Below are 23,001 nucleotides of genomic sequence, written 5' to 3'. Positions count from 1 at the left end.
GCATTCGGTATTTGTAAATTAATTTTTGACATAATTTAGAAAAAAATGTGACCAGACTATTTTCCCGACGAGACTTTAAAATTTTCCCAATGGGGGGGGGCTGACCATGCCCGACAGGGGTGCAATTGCCCCCCCTGACCCCCTACTGGCGCCGCCCTTGCTTCATTGCCCACCTATGTTAACATTTTTCTTCAATTTAGGCATTCACAGGGCAGATTTGTTGGTCTCTCTTTCAGGGGCACCCTATTAGGTGGGCCAACGTTGCTTCCACAGTAAGTACAGATACAGAGAAGGAAAGAACATCCATGCCTTGCCCGGGATTCGAACCCAGAACCTTTCTAATGAAAGGGCAGTTCCCTAACCCCTACACAGGCTGGCCGGCTAAAACTATAGCAGGTATATCGGTAACTATTAGATATGTATAAGAGGGATTACATTCAATAAAAAATTATTTCGGAAACAATATATCACTTGCTATAGAAACAAGTAGTTTTTCCCGTCTTCTAAGCATTCTAGGTAGAGGCTGTCCTCGGTGTGTTAACTTCAGATTGGGCCTAAATCATATTTTTTAAAACAATTTGCAGCATTTCTGTCTTCAATTACTCTGGTACGGGTCTCAAAGTTTGGGGGCATATTATAAAAAAGTTGAATCAGTAACTTAGGTCTGTTAACTGATTTTGTTTTTGATATACTTAAGGCTTTTTTTTACAGTTCATTTCATACTTGCCGTGCCGTAGTAGGGGAGGGTTCCCCGAAATACTTCATTTGTTGCAGTACAAAAATTTTTTAAATATTTGAAAAAAATTTCTTGCCAATTTTTCTTCTTCTTTTCCTTCTTAATTCATTTAATAGTTTTTTTTTATAAAGTAAAATAAAAATGTCTGCTCGGTTGAGGAAAACATTTTTTTTTTGTCCTGAAAGTGCTACTAAATGCAACTTTTGGAATCGTCTGTAAACAGACTCAATGAGAATATAAGATTAGTTCAGTTAAAAAAAAATAATAATAATTTCTAAAACGTTTATAGTGGTTTTAGTTCATTTCATACGGTTCGTAAAATTTTGAATATCAAACGAGATAATTTTTTTTCTAACAAAAATCAACCAATCCTATAAAAAGACCCCAAATATTTTTTTTTTACTACAGCACCTCATACTTGTCTAGTTTTGGCGAAGACAGTTAATGATCGTGAAAGTATGTCAGTTTCATTGCTACTTTAAGCTCCATTTTAAGGTATGCCACCACCCTATGTTGATTTTTTTATTACTAATTATTACAGCAAGGATGATTGTGAGGCCAACTCAAAAATCCTGAAAATTTCTCCAATAAAACCATAAATTATGCGTATTTCAAAAAATTAACTTCCTTATAAATTTAAATCATTGATATTTTCAAAACATGAAATACTAAATAAATTATCTGCAGCACAATTGAAATGAATAACTATGCATAAGTTTACTTTTATCTCTAATCACATTTATTATTCTACCAAACAAAATATTTACAAATGAAAGAGATGCCAAGTATAAATTCGAGTTCTAATATTTCTAAATAAAACATAATTTTTTATATGCATAAATGTGATGAATAATTTCTTAAAACTCTTGGACCTTGGATTTCCGGTAACTTCCGGATCGCGTTTACCGAAAAATCCGGATTTTTTCTGGAGCACAATCATCTCTGNAAAAAAAAAAAAAAAAAAAAAAAAAAAAAAAAAAAAAAAAAAAAAAAACACATGTCTAACAGTTTCACATAAAGAGCATATGCTGAAAATTTAAACAAAATCAAAAGTGTCAAGATTTCAATCCATCCGTAGCTCTTTCAAATGAATGAAAACTCTTGCTTTTTCTTTTCTTTCTAAAGTTTTGAAATTCGTAATTTGTGTCCCCGGAGAACAAAAAGAACAAGTATTGATTACAATTCTTATTATAGGGTAATGAAAGGGTGAGAGTTATTAAACAAAGGAATCCAAATGAAGACTTGTAATGAATCAAGAAAAGTTTCTAGAATCATTCACCGATGTAAATGATTCATCGCTGATTTAATACGATCAATTTATTTTCAATAAATGTAAGAAAATCACTTGATATTTTAAAACGAACTAAGTAAAAGAACGATTGAAAGTTCGAAAAACTAATATAAACTTTCAAACCGCGTTAAATCGTTCATTTTAAATATTGCTAATCCTACCAACGAGCGGAATACCTTAAAACCCTTCTGTAAATTTCAAAAAAGTAGGGTCAAATGTCGATTCAGTAAAACTAAAACATAAACACAGTAATCAGTTTAGCTTTAATTGTATTTCTAAAATATAACTCTGAAAAATTTTTTTTCTTTCTTTCTAGACTATACATTCTGGTTTATGAAATCAAATGTTCACAGAACGGACGTGATTTTAATAAGCAGTGGGCATTGTGTTTTTGTTTAAAGTTTAGAGAAATCATAATTAGAAGTAGCCCATTAATAAATATGTTGTTTTTTTCCAGCACCTTTACCGGTAATGCAAAGTACCATACAACACAATTGATAAGTTGTTACTTGGGTGACCATATTTTCCATTATTTCTACCATCTTGTCTATTTATAGGAAGTAAGTTTTTTTCTATCTGATTGCGTAACTTAATAGTTGACTCATTAACTATCATAATTGAGGTCAATCCTCTGAGTTATTAGAGCCACCTAAGTTTGTGGATAAATCGAACAAAAATTACTTACAGTTATAAGTTTTTTCCCCCTCTTCATTGTATCTCGTCATCTTAATTAAAAGTTTCATTGTAAAATTTTAAGAGCAAAATCATGTGTTACCGATTTCTTAAAAAGAGTAAAGGAACTGATATAATGTAATGAATGACCTCAATAATGAATACGAAATGAATACTGCTGCGAAATTTATTTCAGTCAAAATTGTGAGAGGGAAATATAAAACCAGATGTTCTTTTTTTCCTCCTCATTAACATTTAAAACATTTCAGCAAGTTGCAGAAGAAAAATTTATTGACTAATGATGACATTTTTACTTGCGTTGAGTAGCGAGCGCGGTGTAAATTTTCTGAAACAGTTGAGACGCTATCAGCCACTTTATTATTAATATAGATGGAAACTAATCGTTAATAAGTAATGATTAACTTAATTTACCAGAAGTCTCCTCCCCTTGCTCGCTCCGTTCACCAAACCCCGTATTTGCTTTGCATTCATCATTGTATATTAACTTTCTTAAAAGTTGTGTTTTTCTTATTTTTCCTTCTTCTATATTTCGACAAAAATAAAAAACCTTTTGTTTGCAAATGATGCAATGGGATACCTGCAAATGACGCTGTGTGGGTATCTCTATCCTTATGGATTGTTGAAGAAACGTGGCATTTGTTTACGTTTGCATTCCATCCATTCTATTTTGTGTAACCCAAGCCCGTCATGTATCAATTCTCCTAAGTGATATATTCTACACGTAGAAGATAAACAAATTAATTATGCATAGAAGCTGACAGGTACACAAAGCAAAAGTATATATCAAGGCTACAATAAAATCTAAGTTAAGTGACAGATGTAGAAGAGAAAGAATATGTTTTAACAAATTGGATGAGCGATGTTTATATAATAACTTCACGTTAATTAATATTCTAACTGAATGTGGAGAAACTCTGCACAACTTTTAACACTCTATTTTGCTCATAAACGATTCACTGGAGCGAGCTGACGTCATAGGTGGATATCTGTGTGCTTCATCTTCGCGCAAGTACCCAGTTGTTGAAGTTTTATGTAAAAATGAACAATTACCTGGATTTGGAAGAAAAAAAATATATCAACCTAACGAAAACAGATTGTATTACTAAATTGAAAAAAATAAATTCGATGTAATTTAACTCGATAACGAGACTTAAAGCAGTTCAAATAGAAAACCGTTTTTATCGCTCTTTTGCTAAGTTTTTTATTTTCATTATCGATATCAAATGTGAATCTGGCAACATCTCATCTCTCTTTTCATGTTACTTTTGGCATCCACTGAAGCTCGAGCCTATAAAATAAAGCGAAAGAAAAAAAATTCTGTAACAATGGATAAACACTCAATATTTAGAATTAAAATATTGAATAAAAATTTTACGAAAAACAATTAAAAATAGCAATAACCATCGAAAAAATTGGAATTTCGGAGAAACTCAAGTTTAAGTTCACAAATATAAATGACTCTTTCAGCATGCAGAATTTCAACTCCGTTACTGCACAGTGGGCAGAAGATCGGCCCACTTAAGATTTTTTTTTTACCAGAAGTTTACCAGTTAACAATTTTCGAACTATTTATCGAATCTTAATTTTCTTTCATCACTTCGTATTGCTTGTATATTTTTCTACTCCCCAATGTAAATTTAAAATTGATAGTTTTTGAACAGCTAAACAAAATGAAACTCAAAGAAAAAAAAAAGTAAGAAACAATTCGAGAAAATAAGCATTTAAAATTGCTTTCGAACACACTCACAAAAAAAATCAAAATATTAAAAAAAAAAGGCATGATTAAAAAACACCGACAAAAAATGTAACTTTTAACTATTATGGATTCAATACCTATTTGATTCAGGCCTGTTGAATAAATATTAATATAATTAAATATTTATTCGAATGTAATTTGATACTTTTTTTTCAAAGTATTTAATGTACAATGTTCAATTTGAAGTTTGTGTACACAAAGTTTTAGCATTATGCCTTTTAACAGTAAATAATACAATTATATAATAGTTTTAATAGCATTATTATCTAGAATGCATTCGATAACAATAGTCTGTCAGGGGGTTCATCTCGTAATAAAGTAAAAAAAAAGTAATTTAAAAAAAATTATGAAATGTTTAATTTCAATACAATTATTTTTAGAAAACAACCACTCATTTAAAAGGCATTATTTGCATTTTGTTAAATATTATGAAATGCAAATTGCTCTTTTCCTTTCAATTAACTTTTTACTAATACTTGTATGTTATTATTATTATTTTAATATTGAATCATACTAAATGTGTGCTCAACGATCCAAATTAAAGTGGTGCTTTTAATTTTCCGGCTGTTCTTTTCGGTGCTTTTTCCCTGTTGCTATTTGCATTTTCACCTATACCTTATTATTCCATTTTGTCACAAGTCACGTTATGTTGTACTATGTGCTAATGATCATACATGTTTTTATTTTGTATGAAAAAGCTATAAAAACATTTAATCGACCGATTTTAAATGCTTATAGACTAACAGTCATTAAATTAGCGTAATTCCTTATCAAGGTACTTATTTCAATCTTCCAGAATTTTAGGGAGAAAAAAGCAAACTACGAAGAAAGAAATACGAAAAAGGAATAATGACTCTTATACAATCGGATTATCATCGAAAGAATGAAAGAGGGAAAATTCAAATATCTTCTTTTACTTAAAAGTAAAAACTCTTTACAGCAAAAACTTCCGATTTCTTTTCCTCTGTTTTGATTAAAACTGCTGTTTAACTTATCCGTTATCACTAATCTACCAGATTAATCTTGGAAACAAACGTCATCCAGTTTCCTAGTTTAATAGGGAACTGAGTTGTCCTGTAAAGCCCGGTCTTAATGTTAGGTTCATTTAACAGTGATAACAACTAAGTAATGGATTACTCGATTGTTGTCTTCAAACGGTTCTATCTTTCTTATAAGAATGAGTAGAAAAAAATATCTTATTGGTACAATATTTCGAAAGAGAAAGAAAAAAATATTATTTCGAAAAATTCATTCAAATGTTTTGATTGTTGAACCGGATGTGAAAATACCTTTAAAATTTGAATTGTACTGATTTTAACCGGATTCCATTGAGGTTATCAGAAGAAAAAGCTTTAAAAAAAAAAGTAAGTCCATTTCAATTTTTCCTTTCAAAGTTTAAGTTGACTATAAAAAAAAAAAAAAATTTGCTTATTATTATTGTTTGCGCTAGAAACCTATAAGTTATACTCTTGGCATAAATATATATTGCTTCATATAATTCAATAGTTGATTAACCAAATTTAATAAAGATTTTTTGAATTTCTTTTCTTCATTTCTTATAACTGAAACTACCATTAGAAATCTCTCTATAAATCATCGAAGATGAGTCTTTTCTATTTTGGACAGAGACTAAACTAACTACTTCGTTTTTGTTATAACTATATAATAAATATATTATAATTTTTGTCTTCATTTAATTAAGTTTCTTTCTTATGTATATATAAATGACGTGTGTTTAACACCTCTTGACTTAAAAATATAGATTATTTTTTTTACTCGATGGTTAAAATTTTAAAACAATTATTTGATTGAAATACGGAAAATGAAAAGGAAAAACTGCAGTTAAAGGTTCTGGCTTTTAACTACATTTCTAATTATAAACTAACGTTTCGTGCTTCCAGACTGCGACTTCTCCTGTATTGTGATAATTAAAAATCTGAATCTACCGACAAAATATAATTTAGCTAACAAGTTCATAGAAAGAACATTTGGGTCTGATTTCGTAGATTTATTTTTAGAAACAAATAATTGTTATAGATTATAAGGTAAAAAAAAAAGCATCGGAAAAAGGCCCGAAAAAAATAGCAGCGAAAAGAACAGAAAGTAAAAAGCACTAGAAGAGAAAAAAAAGAAAAAAAACATCAATAAAATAAACATCATTTTAACCAATTATATAAATTTAACGTCTGATTCAATTCGGTCTCTTTAACTCGAATTTAAATCTACCTAATTCTAATAAAATTGGATATTTAAAAAAAAAATCAATCTATATTATAAGGAGTAATTTAAAGTTCACTGAAAGGTACTTATTGTAATTCATAATCTTTAAAGAAATCATTAGAACTCTTAAGCAGTTCTAAAATTGCTCTATATTTTAAATTACACTTATTGTGTTGGGACAATACTACACAAATAAATACTTTTTCAATTAGTGATTTTTTTTAAAAAAATAATTCCATCGAATTGCATTACTTTATAATTTTCGCAAATATTTTTAACTTTCAAAATATAAAACTCAGAAAAAATATTATTAATTATTACATTATTTATAGCAATTCCATTTCTAATAATATAATTGTATTTAAAGTTTAATAAAGTATTAAGAGTTCTTAGTTAATTTTAAATTAAACAACATTGTATTCCAACCATACTATGTAAACAAAAAGAAGAGGACTCACAAGTAACTCTTGACTTTTTAAATGGTACACTTAAGATTATAGTAAGCTATTTTGTTCGCAAATTTGGGTATAATATGAAAAAAACACAACTACTTCCACTTACTAGGAATAACATTTACCTTTTAGTTTAATTAATAAGCTGAGTTTTAAATATGTTTACTAAATTCATAAACTTAGATAAAACAACAAAATAAATTATTTCAAAAGGAACTAGACTAATACAATTCCAACCTGCCGAGTAGCGACTTATAACAACACACTTCATTTAATGTTTACTTGTTGCTATAAATCAGGTTCGCAGAAAATGCTGTTTACTAGTTAAATTTAGTAGGAATTAATTACAGGAGCCTTAGTAGGAATAACACGACCTGTGACGTAGGCTATAGTATACCCAATTAAATCGCTTAGTTAGAGACGTTGAAGTATTGGTTCGTTTTTTTTCTTTCTTTTTTTAAATACTAAAATACAATAACTCTTATTTTCAATAACTCTATTCACAAGTTATTTTTTGTTGTTTGTTTTATTTGCTTATTGTTACGTATACTGTTAGCTAATCGGTTTCGGATTAGAGAATTCAATAACCACTTACTGAAAATCTCAAGTTCGATTACCATTCATTAAAAAATGATATAGTGTAAACTGTAATGGGTAACTGAACAATATGGTAACATTATGTAATACATATGGTAACATTATGTAATGGGTAACATTATGTAAAATCAAATGTTTTAATGAGAAGAAAATATTACACAGCCAAATGAATTAGAAGGGTAAACAGCGGAAAATATTTATAGTAACAAAACAATATTTCGATTCAGAGAAGAAAAAAAATGGTTGCATTCATTAAAATTCGATGAATAACTCGGAAATGAATTAGGATAATGTAGTTTGCCCATTGATTCCTGGAATAAGGATAAACCTTAGAGTAATTATTCTTTTAACACCTAACAGATGCGCGCGTGTCATCCTACAAGGCATGTTTGAATAAATTAGCGGTTTCCGCAATGGCGATAGGCAAAATGGAACAAAAAAGAAAACAGCGGAAGTCGAATTATACACGCACTCCCTTTTTCTGGAGGTGAAAACTCGTAATACTGCATCTCTCTTTCGTACCGTCCATCCTACTTGTTCTTTTTTATTCCACAGCGTCTTTCCTTGATTCCATCCCAAATAATCATCAACCGAAGAAGTACCAGGATAGTCGCTTTATCACTCTTTTTGGCGTATTATACGGTAATTCTAGAATAACTGTTTCATTAATTACATAATTTATATCTTTTTGTCTATTTAGAGTATTATTATGCCAAGGACGAGAGGGGTTCCAACAAGAGCTTTTAGAAAATAATTTATGTTAAAATTATTAATGAAATGAAGTGAAATAAAATGATATAATTTAATTTATTCCATTAATAACTCACAATAAGTAAAAGAGCATACTTCGTTAGTTGAAAGTTTATATCCCTGTCTAATGTATTAAAGTTTAATTAGAAAATGAGAGTAGCATAAGTTTTAATGTTGTTAAAAAAGCTTCATTTTTTGTGTCAAATCGAATGAGAACAATTAAACCGAATACTATGGAATTGAATATTTAATTATTTTATGTGAATAAATTACCCTATAAATGATGTAACTGGATAAAAACTAGTTAAAAGCTTTTTCGCAACAATTGATTATTTGCTAATTTAATATTATGATTTCAAAAGGTGTTATTTTATATTAAGTAATAAAAACAAATATAAATTCTTTTAATTACTCATCGATTATAATAGCAGTATGAAAAATATGCATTTTGTAATCGGGGGAATATTTTAATGAAAAGTTGAGTGAACTTACAGATGAATATGATTACCGATTTGAAAGAAATACAGTTGCTTGAATATAATAAAACAAGAGATTTTAAAAATTTTGTTATATACAATAATAACAATTTTATTTAGTGGCTACTTGATAACTTTTTTTTCGCTTTGAAAATGTTTTTAAGACATTTAAAGTAATTTTGAGTAACCAAACAATGTCTTAAATGACAATAAATATTATTCGTTTGTTTTTACAATTTGTATCCGGTAAAGCTTAAAAAAAAATATAATTGAATGTGATTATATGAACTGACTAATCATACACTAAGTCAAACAATAAAAACTATTAAAGATCAGACAACAATGAGGAACAAAATCATACTATTTGCAACAATAATTAAATAAACACAGTTTCAATATTAAACTTAAATTTTAAGGGTAATTATTAATACATATTAAGTCTTCGATTCCATAACAGCGATTTTCACTCATTCAGAAAAATAAATGTCTTTGTTTCACCTTACTAGTTTATTTCTTGTCAACATTTTTCAACTTTTTTTTTATGCAGCAATATTCTTACTCATTAAAATATCCTATTTGTATCCTTTGAAATCACTCTATAATACTGTTTAGAGAATTGATATTTACATAGCTCATTATCTGTTACTGATAACTTAAGCAATCCCCCGAAATGTTAGAAAAATGGAATCGTCTTGTTTGGACTGTGTCTAAATCACCAAGACATCTGCAGGATATTAAGTTTCACGGTCCCCATCATCCCTACAACTTCGACCTTCAATCAAGATGGACCATTTGTCTCAAGGTTATGGTCCAAGAAATTTGCGAAAAGGGGAAAACAACTGTTGAAGGAAAACATTTTTTTTTTTAAGAAGCAAGAGGAGGGGAAAAAATGGCGAAACTTTTAAAAATGGAGTTGTTCTTTGTTTTATCATGAGACAGTATCCTTACACCTTTTCTATTTCTGTTGTGTGGATTGATCGTAACAAAAATTTGAATTCAAAATTAATCCAAAATTGGAACAAAAAATTGAAAAGTTAAATAATTCAATTCCTACTAATTAAATAATCATTACTTTATTATTATTTGATTTTGTTACTAATTTGATGGCTAAAAAAGATTCACGGATAAAAAAAAGCGTTAAAAAATAAAAGGAAAAAAAAACATCCATTAGAATGTAATAAGACTGATTGTTTTCAAAATAAAATAACCTTAAAGGAGTGTAGTTTCAAGTTTACTTACAGAATATATTATTATTTTATTTACTTACATATTTCCTTATAAAAGAATCGATAACAATTGTCTCGTGTGGAGTTTATTTTCTGGTAAGTTAAAAATATTAATTGAAATGATAAACTGTTTTATTTCATTTAATAATACAATTATGTAGAATATAAAGTATTATTATAAATAATGTATCAATTAACCTAACGGGTCAATCAAGATGGATTGCCACTATGGATTGGATTTAATAGCCACAAAAATGATACAGCATTTCAATTTCAGAAAATTATTAAAAAAATACAAGTTGAAAAAAGATTATTGGCGTATTATTATTTTATGATAATACGATAAGTGTAAGTTTCGAATTGGCTTAGAGTCTGAATCCTTTGGCTAACGAGTATAAAGTAGGAAAAAATCCTTTCCGTAAACTGTAAATTAATCCTTAATGAATATTAACTTTATGAGAAATATCTAATTTCATTCGTATAATTACTTATTTATATCAAAATGTGGCTCTACGGCCCAAATTTAATGGTTTGTTAAATTCATATAATTACTAGTTAAAACGAGGTGCTTGTTTACCCTGATGATTGTTTTCTTTGTGCTCTTTGTTCCACTAGTTTTTTTCTCCATCTATTGTATTATATTGATGATTATAGGAATTTGAAAAATTTGAGATAGTCTACGAATCCTAATCACATAGTTAGAATAGTGTATAAAATGTGAAAAGTTTATTTTTGCGAACTTCATTTTAAGCCAAGGACAATTTATTATCTTAATTTTTTTAAAAATCATTTCCACGCTTTATACCATGAAATATAAAGTTTATTAGTCAAAAAAATATCTAGTTCCATAGACTTACGGAAGAATTAAATTAGAAGAAACAACTTTTTTTTTACATAGTAGAGGTCAGAAAGGGTTAATTTTTTTTCTTATTTCAGTGAGTTCTATTTCTTTTTATTCTTAACGCATTCTGAACTGACTCATTATTTTATTTTATTATTATTTTTAGTTTTTTGTTACGTTTATCCCTAGGGGGAAATCAAGCCTCATTTTACCCCCTATAATTTATCGTTTGAATGTAATTGTCTTAATGATTTAGATTTCTTATAAAAAACTAAGAATTCTAGAACGACGTGGTTTTCTCAAATTTAAAACATTGAATTTTATGATTGAGTGAGAATGGATAGAAACAGTACAAGTCGGTTGAAAAAAATCTTGTCGGAAGCTATTAGTTTCCGACAAGAAAAATAATGCCCCTCAAGGATTGTTTTTCTCATTTAATAAAATTAATCGTTAGGGTTTAAAAATTATCCAATTTTTAACTGGCTAAAAGATTTTATGCCCCTTATTTAAGTGAGTTTGTATTAAAATTTTCACAAGGCACACTGCATTTTAATTTTCGATTCGTTTTTCTGAAAACTTTGCATTTTATGAATGTTAACCAATAATGAATTGGTTTTTTATAAATATATATAGAATAGAGAATAATGAATAAAACATAACTCGTGTTTTTGATGATATTAAAATCTTAAGAAACTTCACCCTCTCTGAATATATTTATCTCACTGAAGTAATTTATGTTTGCTATACTAAGATTATTATTAAATAAAGTGAATTGAACTAAACATGACTTTAATTAATAAATTCATTAAAAATAATAAGCTGAAGTGCAATAAAAATATGAGACAAACGGAAATTTTAGCTCACTCTTTTCTAAGTAGTAAAGATCATAAAATCGAATAGGTAAAAAATTTTTTTTTAAAATTTAAATTAACTAAAATGCCAAAGAATAATAATTATAAATATATTGATCAGGTACATAAATTTATTTTATTTAAAGCTCCCAAGTATTATTTTTCAATAATATTTTGTATCGGATAAATATCATTTGCTAGAAAGTCACTAGAAAAATAATAATACCAATAGGGTGTGTTGAAAAAACATTTTCACTGAAAAATATTTTTTAATGATATAAAAAATATCCAGACAATTTTTGGTTTTTAAAAGTTATGTAGGTATACTTTCATGTGCAAAATTCAAAAGTTGATTTTGACGTATTTTATATAAAATAAGGCAACAATTTGGTAGATAATCGCGTGAAATTGATTTCTATTGTCCAAGCTGTACGATTTTGAATATAATTATTTCTTGTTTTAATTAAACATTTTATTCATTAAGGGACAATTACTATTAATACCATTCATTAATGTACTTTATTATAGTAAAAGACTTTGACGTTTTAATTTTCATAATAAAATTTAATTTAGTGACAGAATGTATGTAAAATCTCTAACTGTAAAAAGTATGTACATTTTTTTTATAAAAAATGTTAATTTAAGTTCAAATTCAAGTTAACGTTCAAATGAATCGATCGTTATTTATGATGTTTTTAAATTTTTAACTTGAACTTTAAGGGGTTTGATGGAAGAACCAGGCAGATCCAAACTTTCTTAAATTTAATGTATTTCTGACTGTAAAAAACATAACTGTTTCGATTATTAGTTTGAGAGTAATATTAAGTGTCCCCTATGTAGTTAAAACTACGTAAAATAAACCTATTGTTTTTAATTATTTTATTTGCCTCTCATTAACAATTTGAGTGTATACCTCACTTACTAATCTGCTATATTTTTTACAAAAAAAAAAAAATAAAGAAAGAAAGAAAAAAATGGTAAGATTCTAAATGAAATCTGCAGAAGCAATGCTAACATTTCAAATAACAATGTGCTGATTATCCATAACTATCTAGAATAGGATTATGTTACATCCCGCCGGTTTTTTAAACTTTATTTGTCAAGTATTTTTAATCTTTGCTAAATCTCGTATATAATCTAAAGCTCCGAAAAATGCGCTAAAATGTGAGAAACATTACAGAGAAAGAAAAGGAATTTATTTAGAGGGAATAAGGATTAACTTCCTAAAACGCATCCTGTCATCTTCTTATCCCCGGATACATATGGATGTGTAAATAAAAAAACAAGGTGTAGCGTGGAAGATTCTCTCTCCCTTTTTATTTGAGAATGATCCTTAAGGAGAGTAAGTAAGTAAACTTTGAAAACAGGATGTAATGTTATAATATTCAGGTTGTTTCAATTCACTGAAGTTTAGAACGGAAATCAAACGATTGTTGTAGAATGATTTGATAACTCAAAAATGTCTCACTATGTTTTATTTGATTCAATAACAAAAGTTTAAAATTAAAATTAGAAACTGAAAATAAGAGAAGGATTTTTCTGCCAATTTACATAAACGCCTGCTTCAAAAAAATAAAAAGTAATTTTAGATGAGTTAGATATATTTAGAATTAAGATTTAATTTTAAGAAAGTCGTCTGCTTTTAAAAAAAAAAATTGTAAGGTTTTCTCATTGCTATCTATTTTTTAATAAGAAATATCAAGACACTTTTTGGTTTATAAAAATTAATAGAGGTCCTGTTATAGTAAAATTTGAAAATTGATTTCCGCATATTTTATGTAAAAAAAGGTAAATACAAAATTTTGAATAGATAATCTCGTTAAATTGTTTTCCATTATTAAAGCAGTACGATTTTGAATGTATTTTTTTCTAGTTTTAATTAAAAACTTTATTAATTAAAAACAATTGCTGTTATTTAATGTGCTTTATTAAAGTTAAAATCTATTATCTTAATTTTTATTAGTTAAAAAAAATTGAAGGTTGATTATGCACTATGTTTGTGCGTAAAAATATGCGAGTTCGTTGTGACTAAAAATGACGATATTTTTCCTCGTAATAATGCGGAACTCATGCAGTTTGCAGTGATATAATTTAACACAAATCGCGAGGTCGTCTTTTGGAAAACAGTTTCTTCAAAATTTCTGAGAGTTAGAATAGTNCAAAAAAATAAAAAGTAATTTTAGATGAGTTAGATATATTTAGAATTAAGATTTAATTTTAAGAAAGTCGTCTGCTTTTAAAAAAAAAAATTGTAAGGTTTTCTCATTGCTATCTATTTTTTAATAAGAAATATCAAGACACTTTTTGGTTTATAAAAATTAATAGAGGTCCTGTTATAGTAAAATTTGAAAATTGATTTCCGCATATTTTATGTAAAAAAAGGTAAATACAAAATTTTGAATAGATAATCTCGTTAAATTGTTTTCCATTATTAAAGCAGTACGATTTTGAATGTATTTTTTTCTAGTTTTAATTAAAAACTTTATTAATTAAAAACAATTGCTGTTATTTAATGTGCTTTATTATAGTTAAAATCTATTATCTTAATTTTTATTAGTTAAAAAAAATTGAAGGCTGATTATACACTATGTTTGTGCGTAAAAATATGCGAGTTCGTTGTGACATGTGTTTAAAAATGACGATATTTTTCCTCGTAATAATGCGGAATTCATGCAGTTTGCAGTGATATAATTTAACACAAATCGCGAGGTCGTCTTTTGGAAATCAGCTTCTTCAAAATTTCTGAGCATATCATCTTTGAAATAACAATAGCTAGAGTTATTCTAAGCTGAGTGAAAGTATTTAAACTCTCTCTCTCTCTTCTAATACATTTAAAAAAGAATAAATAGTCAATTAGGTGTTATTTTTTGTAGGTTATTTAACGTGGCATGTTTTTTTTATATATATAAATATTTTAACGCATTTTAATAAAATTTGAAAAAAAAAATATTTCGAAGAATTGAAAGATTTATACTATTGTTAAATTGTCTAGCAGTAAATAGTAATTTTGTTATTGTATTGTTTTAAATTATAGGAACATTCTATATGAACTTTACTTATCACAATTTCTCGCATTAAAATAAGAAAAATATTTATGTTTTATAAGCTTGAAATAGGTATTTTCGACTATTATTATTGTATACAAAAAGTCAGTTTTTGCTGTGAAAATGATATAAAGCTGTATTGAAGTACATTAAAACTAGCTGTCTTCCATTACCTATATGAGAATAACTGCAGTACAATACAAAAAAGTTAACTGAGTTAAAACGGTTTTCTGTACTCATTATTACATTAGAGTTCTTTTTTTCTTTCAGAGCACATTTATTATCTGTTTCAAGATCTGTATAACATTAAAGGAGAGTTTTTAAGATGAAATAGATATAATTTCAGATCTGAGTATGTCCCTATCTCAGTTCTATCCCCTATATCCATTTCGTAGTTTGAAATCAATGATGTCATTTTACTGAGCACAGGACTTTTCCAGGGAGCGGCATCGTCATTTGCGGAAAATAAATTGGGTCTCTGTTCTGAGAAAAGCGCCTTGGCTGTCACTTGGCGATGTTCTCTTTGCTGTTTTTAGATTGGACGGACGCTTAGAGAAAGTTTTTCTGCCTGCTCTTCATCTTCGTTTTTCCTCTCGTCCCTGTCAATTTTTGAAGTAAACCTTTTGTAAGCACGTGGGGTGTTATGGTAAATGTAAATCGTAGTGCTTTGGAAATGGCTTAACGAAAAGGTCTCCTTTCAGATTTGTATGAATTCTGTGGAGATTCAATTTAAAAATTCTTAATTGAGGAATTGAATTGGAAATGATCACGCCTTTTTTTTAACTTTTGCGCTCATTTCAAGGACGAATCAGCGTAGGTTGTTTTGATTGTGAGTCAACTTGAGTGCGGGTATTCCGATTTTCCTTTCTTTTACGATATCGTTTTCATTTTTAAGAGAGTGATTTGTATTTGTTTATGATTGTTCCTTGTAATAATCTCACTTTTTTTATTGACAATTTTGTTGACTTCTTAGTTTGATAAAAAAATGTATCTATTTATTTTTTTGCGTTTATCAAGATCTTGTATTTGTTTTTGATTTGATGTATTGTTTGTTATTTTATACTTTTCAATGGAAATCGAAAACATTGCCGTTTAAACCATAAATAACTATTTGATGACTTGTAATAAATTAATTTTCTCTTCTCAAGATTTAATAGGAAAGCTGTATGTAGCAAACTGGATTTTTTTTTAAAACCAATTTTAAATCATTTATTCGTTAGCCAATTTTGTAATTTAGAAAAAGCTGTTTAAATATGTTAACGTTAAATTTTTTTTTTTTTTTGAAATTTCATAAAACTATGAAATTTTTGAGGTAATGGGGAAATGTTTGTGATGAATAATTTAATTTTATTACCATTAGTTTTTTTAAAATTTTTTTACTGATTTTTTAATAATTGTTCGGCAAATTTTAATCTATTTCCCCCTATCGGTGATAGCCTCGATTTATTTTAAATCTGTATTATTGTGCAAGTTTGAGGAGATGATTATTTCATAAGATTATATTTTTATATAAAATATTATTTACAGTAATTAATTCAGTTGCGTATTATATTTAGTGTTAAAATAGTCAATAAGTTGAACAATTTAAAATTTTAAAAATTTCTTTAAAAAATTATTCTAATAAGCTTTTGTTTTCCGATTTACACAGTTAATTAAATTTTCTTACATAAAAATAATGTGAATCATCATAACATAAAATAAATACTTCAAGTAACAGAACCTTAATATAGTTAGGAATTTTACTTGTTTAATTATAAGTCTTGTTCCAGTTTTTGGAGTTTACTAATTAGTTTATTTATTTACTTTTGTTTTTTATTTATGGTTTTTTCTCATCATTTAATAATTGATGTATAGAAAACTTTGTTTTATTTGTGTATAAATACATAAATTAATATGTAGAAAAAACTATTCAAATCGCTCTTTAAAATACATTAATTCAGGAAAAATTTATTTTAATTATAAAAGTTATGATGCTGAGATCTTTAAAGATCTTCAACTGGAAGATCGAGGTCAGAGGCAGAGTTGTCTGGAGAAATAGTGTGTTTCAGGCTAAGGCCCATCTTGGGCTGTAGTGCCAATACCGAAGAAGATGATGCTGAGTTGAATCTTCAAAGGGGATATTTCAGTATTGTGATTTATTGCAACCTATAAACTTGATAATAAAAATAAATAAGATTTAACGTTTATGTGTGTATCATAAATATTGAATAAAGAATGAAATTAAAATTCAATGTTTGAGTATGATAAATTTTATTATTAGAAATTATGTATAATGATAGTAAAAATTGTAGAATTAACTAAATAAATACTATGCAAAGTTAAAATGCTTAATTTAAATGTAACTAAACACAGAATGAATAATTAAATTAAAATACATCGTTAAAGTATAACAATTATATTAATAAAAGTGATAGGTGAGATGTAAAATTTATGTGCTTAATTTAAATATGTTATTAATTCAAAAGAGTTTTTCATTCTAATGTTGAGATATGTTGTAATAAGCAGCTTTTGCTTTATTAACCCAATTTTTTGATTTGGATCAGCTTAATTTTAATAAAATGAAGGTTTTTTAAAGAAATCATCTATTAAAAATTTACAAAAATTTTTATACGAGGTTGTTTAAGTTTTTAATAATTTTCATTGTTTTAAAATTCATTGTAGACATATTGCTTTGTTAATTAGTTTTAATTAGTAAAATTACATTAGTATTTGAGGTGCAACTCTCTTGAAATGACTTTCCAAAATAGTGATAATTCTATTTTATGAATTTTTCAGAATGCTAAAAAAGAACAAAGTGATAATTTAATGTACTTTTTTTTTATATTTATGTATCTGTAAAAAGTAATTATATAAAATTTATTTTTATCGGTAAATACAAAATTNCCCCAAAGGAAAAAAAACAAGATGGTTGTGAAAGACAATTTTTACAACTACATTTTATTTTAATATTGCAAATATATTTTTGAATCTGTAAGTAGATATGGTATTATCAGGAAATTATCGTAATTCAATATAAAAAAAGGATTAAAAAGATAAATTCAGATGATACTTTTTCTTATGGTGCTATTAATATTATTACAATTATTATAATTTTAATATATAGGAACTTAAAGTATTCTAAATTGAATTATTTGTTAAGTAGTTAATGTAGGGTTGAATGGAACACAAATTATTTTGTCATTTCCATTTTTAGTGGTAATATTGTTAGGAATGCATTATTATGGTTTATTTTTAATAGTATTTTAATTATATTTTAAAATTTAATTATGTTCGAAATTTTATTTCTTAAGATTAAAAAAATTGCGAAGCCTGCAATAAGGCTTAAGTTTAAAAAAATTGCAAAGCTTTTAGGTAAAATATTTTTTTACTTAACAGAAATATTGAAAATTTATAAGTTCAGCAAAATGAAATGAGACTTATTGTTTGTATATATTTTTTTTAATTTATTGAAATATATTTTTCTTTTTATTCAGGTATAATTGAATTATGATTTGAACCATGAGTTGTTCCAAGTTGATAGTTATAGCCTGTGTATTATTCTTTTCTTCTTTGTTACTGAATGGGACATATGCTGAGGAAGATAATAGTAAGTATCATCCCTTAAAATACTATTTATTTTAATTTATCTTTTTAGCTTTCTTATTCATAAGAGTAGAACAACAACACGTATTTGAACTTTATATGTCACATGTTTCTTGCGAATTATATCATTTTGTTGAATTTTCTTAATTTTCTTTGTTTAATTTTCCTAACTCTGAAAGTAAAATAAATTTTGAATTAAAAAGGTAAAACAGTTTTTTTACTAGATTACCCAAGGAAGTCATTTTGACTGCTTTTTCATGTGCCAAAAATTTACAAATAATAATGCATAAATTTTTTTTCCAAGTGAAGTAATTTTTTTATTGTTAATATTTACTAATAACTTGTTATATAACTGAAAATAATATGAAAAATATTAAAAATTAATTAAAAAAATTTCTTTACACTTTAGTTATTCTTTCAGAATGCAGTCGTTTTGACTGCTTTTGGGCAAAATAGGTACCATACTAAGTTTCAGCCTTTCTAGTGTTAACGCAAATATATTTTATGAAATATTATTTTTTAATAAAATGCTATTGGACTTTGGAATATGATTAACTTGATAAAATGCTATTGGAAATCATTTGCAAACTAACTACTTCTGATAATAATATGATAGAAAAGAAATAATAAATGGTACGCTTAGAAATTAAAGTTGAGAAATATTTCCTAAGCTTGTATATATGTATATATATGTGAGGTTTAAATTTTCAAGATTAGAAGACATTTCAGATATTTGCATTAACTTTCCAACTCTATATATTTTTAAAATACATTTTTATATATTTCGATTCTAAGAACTGATACCCACAAAACTTGCTAAATCCTTTCATAAGGTAACCCAACATAACAGTAGTAGTTCCGTCTCTTTTTTACTGGGAACTGATTTAATTCGAAATTTTAAGTTTTAATAATAATAACTTCTTTCAAATTACTGTTGAATGCAGAATCAATAAAAGTTATAAGACAGTAGGATTTTTACATTTATAGTGAAATATCATTGTTTAAAAGTAATTAATTGTATTTTATGCTTGGAAAATTATTTCTTCTAGTATTTCTTTTATTAGTATTTCTATTATTAATTATATCTATTAAGTATTTCTTTTAATATGTTCAAAAAACAAATTTGGATTATTTTTAAATTGATGTTGAATTGTTAAACAAAATATTAGTTATTCAAACATTTGATATTATTGTTCTCTAACTTAACTCCTTTTTTAAATGAATAAAAATACGAAAATTTTAATTTTTCTAAGAAAAATTAAATAGTTTTTTACAGCTATATTTTTATATATATATTTATTGATGAGTATGTTATTATTTGAGTACACTATTGAATTTTACGATAAAAAAACTGATTTATTAGGAATGAAAACATATTTACCATTTAAGTTCCTGCCATATTTGCTTGAAAACTTTTATTTGGCTTATAATTAGGGTTCACCCAGTACGGCAACAATCATTGCCAAATGTTCTACAAATGCCTTTGAAATCATACACATAAGTGACAAACTTGTTGCCTTGTCATATGCTTTGCATTTACAAAATAGTATTGAAAAAAAGTTTTTTTTGCATAAAATTTCATGCATTTAACAAAAACTTAGTGGTACTAATTTTATTGTTCTATGCGTGGTATGGAATTTAAATGCATGGTATTCTAGTGGAATTATAACTGAAAGTGTCTGGTGCGAACATTTTTAATTTAAATGTTGAAATTTCAAAATTTATATATTGTGCTGTGCTTTGCATTCATGTACTGACAGTATAATTGTTCCTAAACAAAACAATATTTTTTGCTTTTTTAGAATCGCCATTGTTTAAAATTTTATAATTTTTAGACAATTATTTTTTAACATAATGTTTTGTCAGTTGTAATACGTTCTCTGTTTTTATTCATTTTTATTTATTTGATCTCAGAATTTTCATTTCTATGTTGAATCTATTTGCTAATATTATTTTAGATTTTTTTCACTTAATTTTAGTAATACATTATAATTTTAGTATTTCATTATAGGATAATGAACTTGATTAGTTTCAGGATATTATAGATAACAATCAATAATTTTTGATGAGTAACATAACATAAATTATTTTATTGTAGTATTCAATTTTTTTTCTCAAGTTTGTCTTCCATATTAAGTTTTTGGACCACTAAATTTTTATTGCTGGTGTGAACCCTATTTATAATACAACACATTTGTTAGTCATGCTGATTAACTCATATAAATCTGCATATAAATCTGCATATAAAATTATTGCAAATTAATTACTGTAATTTCCAGATTGTAAGTAAGTTAAATATTTACAATGTGTATTTCACTGTAATATGGAGGAAAATTCTAAGGGTTCTCTTTAATATGCTATTTAATCTTAGGTATCTTCTCAACTCATCCAAGTGAATCATCAGAAATTCCACATGCCAACAATATCACATATTTCTATTTTTCTACTGGTGATAAAGTATTTTTGGAATGCTTAACAACTAATGAAACAACTTTTTTACAAATCAAATGGTTTAAAAATAAAGATTTGCTCTCTACGAATCAACGTGTAAGTAAGCAAGAATTATTTGGTTGTATACTGTAATGTTTCTTTGAAAGATAGTTTTTTCTTCAGAAATGCAGAATTATTTTTAAAAAAAATTGTACATTAATTTAATTTGATACAAAGCATTTCCTCTCATTATTTAAATTGTTTGTTAAACTTGTTTACTAGTTTTATTAGATGTCGAATTGAAAAGCATGAATGAAAGTTAAACTCTTTCCTTTTTAATGACAACAATTCTAGAATTACTTTACTTACATAAACATAAATACAGTTTTCATTGTGTAACTTTTGGCTGATATTTTCATATAAGAAAATCATTATCTGATGGTAATTTCTTAAATTAGAAAAGAAAAAAAAGTTTTAAAGTAATTAATTACTAAAAAAATTATTATCATTTTTTTTTGTATTTTTATATTATATTTTCTAAGATTTCTCATTAACAGCTTATTATGAAATTACTATTCTAATTAATTTTGTAAAATGTATGTTTGTAAGAAGTGCTGTAGTTTTGTTTCAGCAATTTATTTTCCATTGTAGACAATTGTTCAAGATGGGTCTCTTACTTTATTAAATCTCACTGAACAGGACCAAGCTACCTATAGGTGTGTGGTACCCAGTAGGGAGGGCACCAAAGTAAATGATTTTCATTTGTTGTTAAAAAGTGAGTTCATTTAATATAATTTATTAAAAACTAAAGTGTGACCTGATACATCTTTCTAAAATATATACTTGCTGTCTGATTTTTTTTTTTTTTACTTCTTCCCCCCCCTTTTTTTAATAATACTAATTCAAGAATAAGTGCTGAAAAATAGGACTGGAAAGGAGTTTTGTATTGGTAGGTGCTTATATTTTACAGGGCTCTCCCTAGGGATGAAAAAGGTACTTCCTCACAGAAAAGATAGTTTTGAATGGGTTAAAATTTAACAAAATGTGTAACATTATGTCATAACTGAATTGGACCTTCCATTTTGAAATAACCCTCTTATACTATTTTATGCATATGTTTCACGAAGTAATTCTCATTCAGTATCAAAAGAACAGATAAATTTTAAGCTTTTGAAAAATAATTTAAGGCATTCTTATAGATTTTCTTCAGAAAAAAGTAAACCAGAAGAAAAGGAAGAATTGATAAACAGCTTTAAAGGTTTATATATATATATATATGTATATATCATGTAAATTTTAGCTGTATAACTAAAAAAATCTTACTAAAATGAAGAGTGAAGTTAAACAATTATTAATAACTAAATAAATAAGAATTGAACTTCTCATTAAAACAGGTGGTTAAGAAAACAACCTTTTCCTGAAAAAATAAAATAATAATTTATTGTTTCTTAAGAGATGGCACCTTATTTTTATGAAAGGGGGGCACATTTATAGGTATCAAGAGGCAGACGGGCCCTTTTAATAACGCTTATGGAGAACGTAGATGAAATCCAATACGCAAAAAAGTATGGAAAGATATAGGCATCTTATTCTTCTATTAAGAACCAAGAGTTGGTAAAACATGCAAAAGGTATCTCAGAAAATTAAAAGTTCAAAATAGCAATGCTTTGATGAACTGTGGGAGTGATATTCTCAAGACATCAAAAGAACCAAAAAAGTAGCCACAAACAAGGTGTTTCAAATTGTGCAGATTTTTAATGAGAAAAGGTTGCAAATATATGTGATTTAAAATTAGCTGTCCAATATTTATTGCTGATGATGATTTTAATATATTCATAATTATGATAATGTTTTCTTGATATGAATGAAATAAATGTTTATATAAATGTGATTAAATGTTTTTATTTTAATGTTGTTAGTTTTATTTATAATTTCCACCTTATTGAATCCTTTTTTTTTTTTTTTTTAATGATTTCCTTTTTCTTATCTGTCTGTGATTATTATGTATTAAACTGTAAAATTACAATTCTTTAAAAATGCTCATAAAATTTTTTTG

General features: G+C 26.5%; 1 protein-coding gene across 3 annotated transcripts in view; it reads left to right on the top strand.

Annotated features, from left to right (window-relative positions):
* Positions 1-5,536: 5,536 nt before the first annotated feature.
* LOC107438841 (fibroblast growth factor receptor 4) overlaps positions 5,537-23,001 on the top strand; it is a 51,137-nt gene continuing 33,672 nt past the window's right edge. The window contains exons 1-4 of one of the 3 annotated variants that reach the window (XM_043046450.2): positions 5,537-5,840; positions 18,407-18,519; positions 20,887-21,062; positions 21,597-21,720. In XM_043046450.2, coding sequence (XP_042902384.1) covers positions 18,432-18,519; positions 20,887-21,062; positions 21,597-21,720 — 388 coding nt within the window. In that variant the 5' untranslated portion in view covers positions 5,537-5,840; positions 18,407-18,431. Of the gene's footprint in view, positions 5,841-8,250; positions 8,388-15,360; positions 15,783-18,406; positions 18,520-20,886; positions 21,063-21,596; positions 21,721-23,001 lie in introns of those variants that run through there. The other 2 variants (XM_043046449.2, XM_043046443.2) reach the window with 2 other exon arrangements.

Source organism: Parasteatoda tepidariorum, chromosome 4 (assembly GCF_043381705.1).
Source record: "Parasteatoda tepidariorum isolate YZ-2023 chromosome 4, CAS_Ptep_4.0, whole genome shotgun sequence".
In the NCBI taxonomy this organism is placed as follows: Eukaryota; Metazoa; Arthropoda; class Arachnida; order Araneae; family Theridiidae; genus Parasteatoda; species Parasteatoda tepidariorum.
The sequence above is the reverse complement of the archived record's forward strand: the minus strand, read 5'-3'. Positions and strand labels throughout refer to the sequence as shown.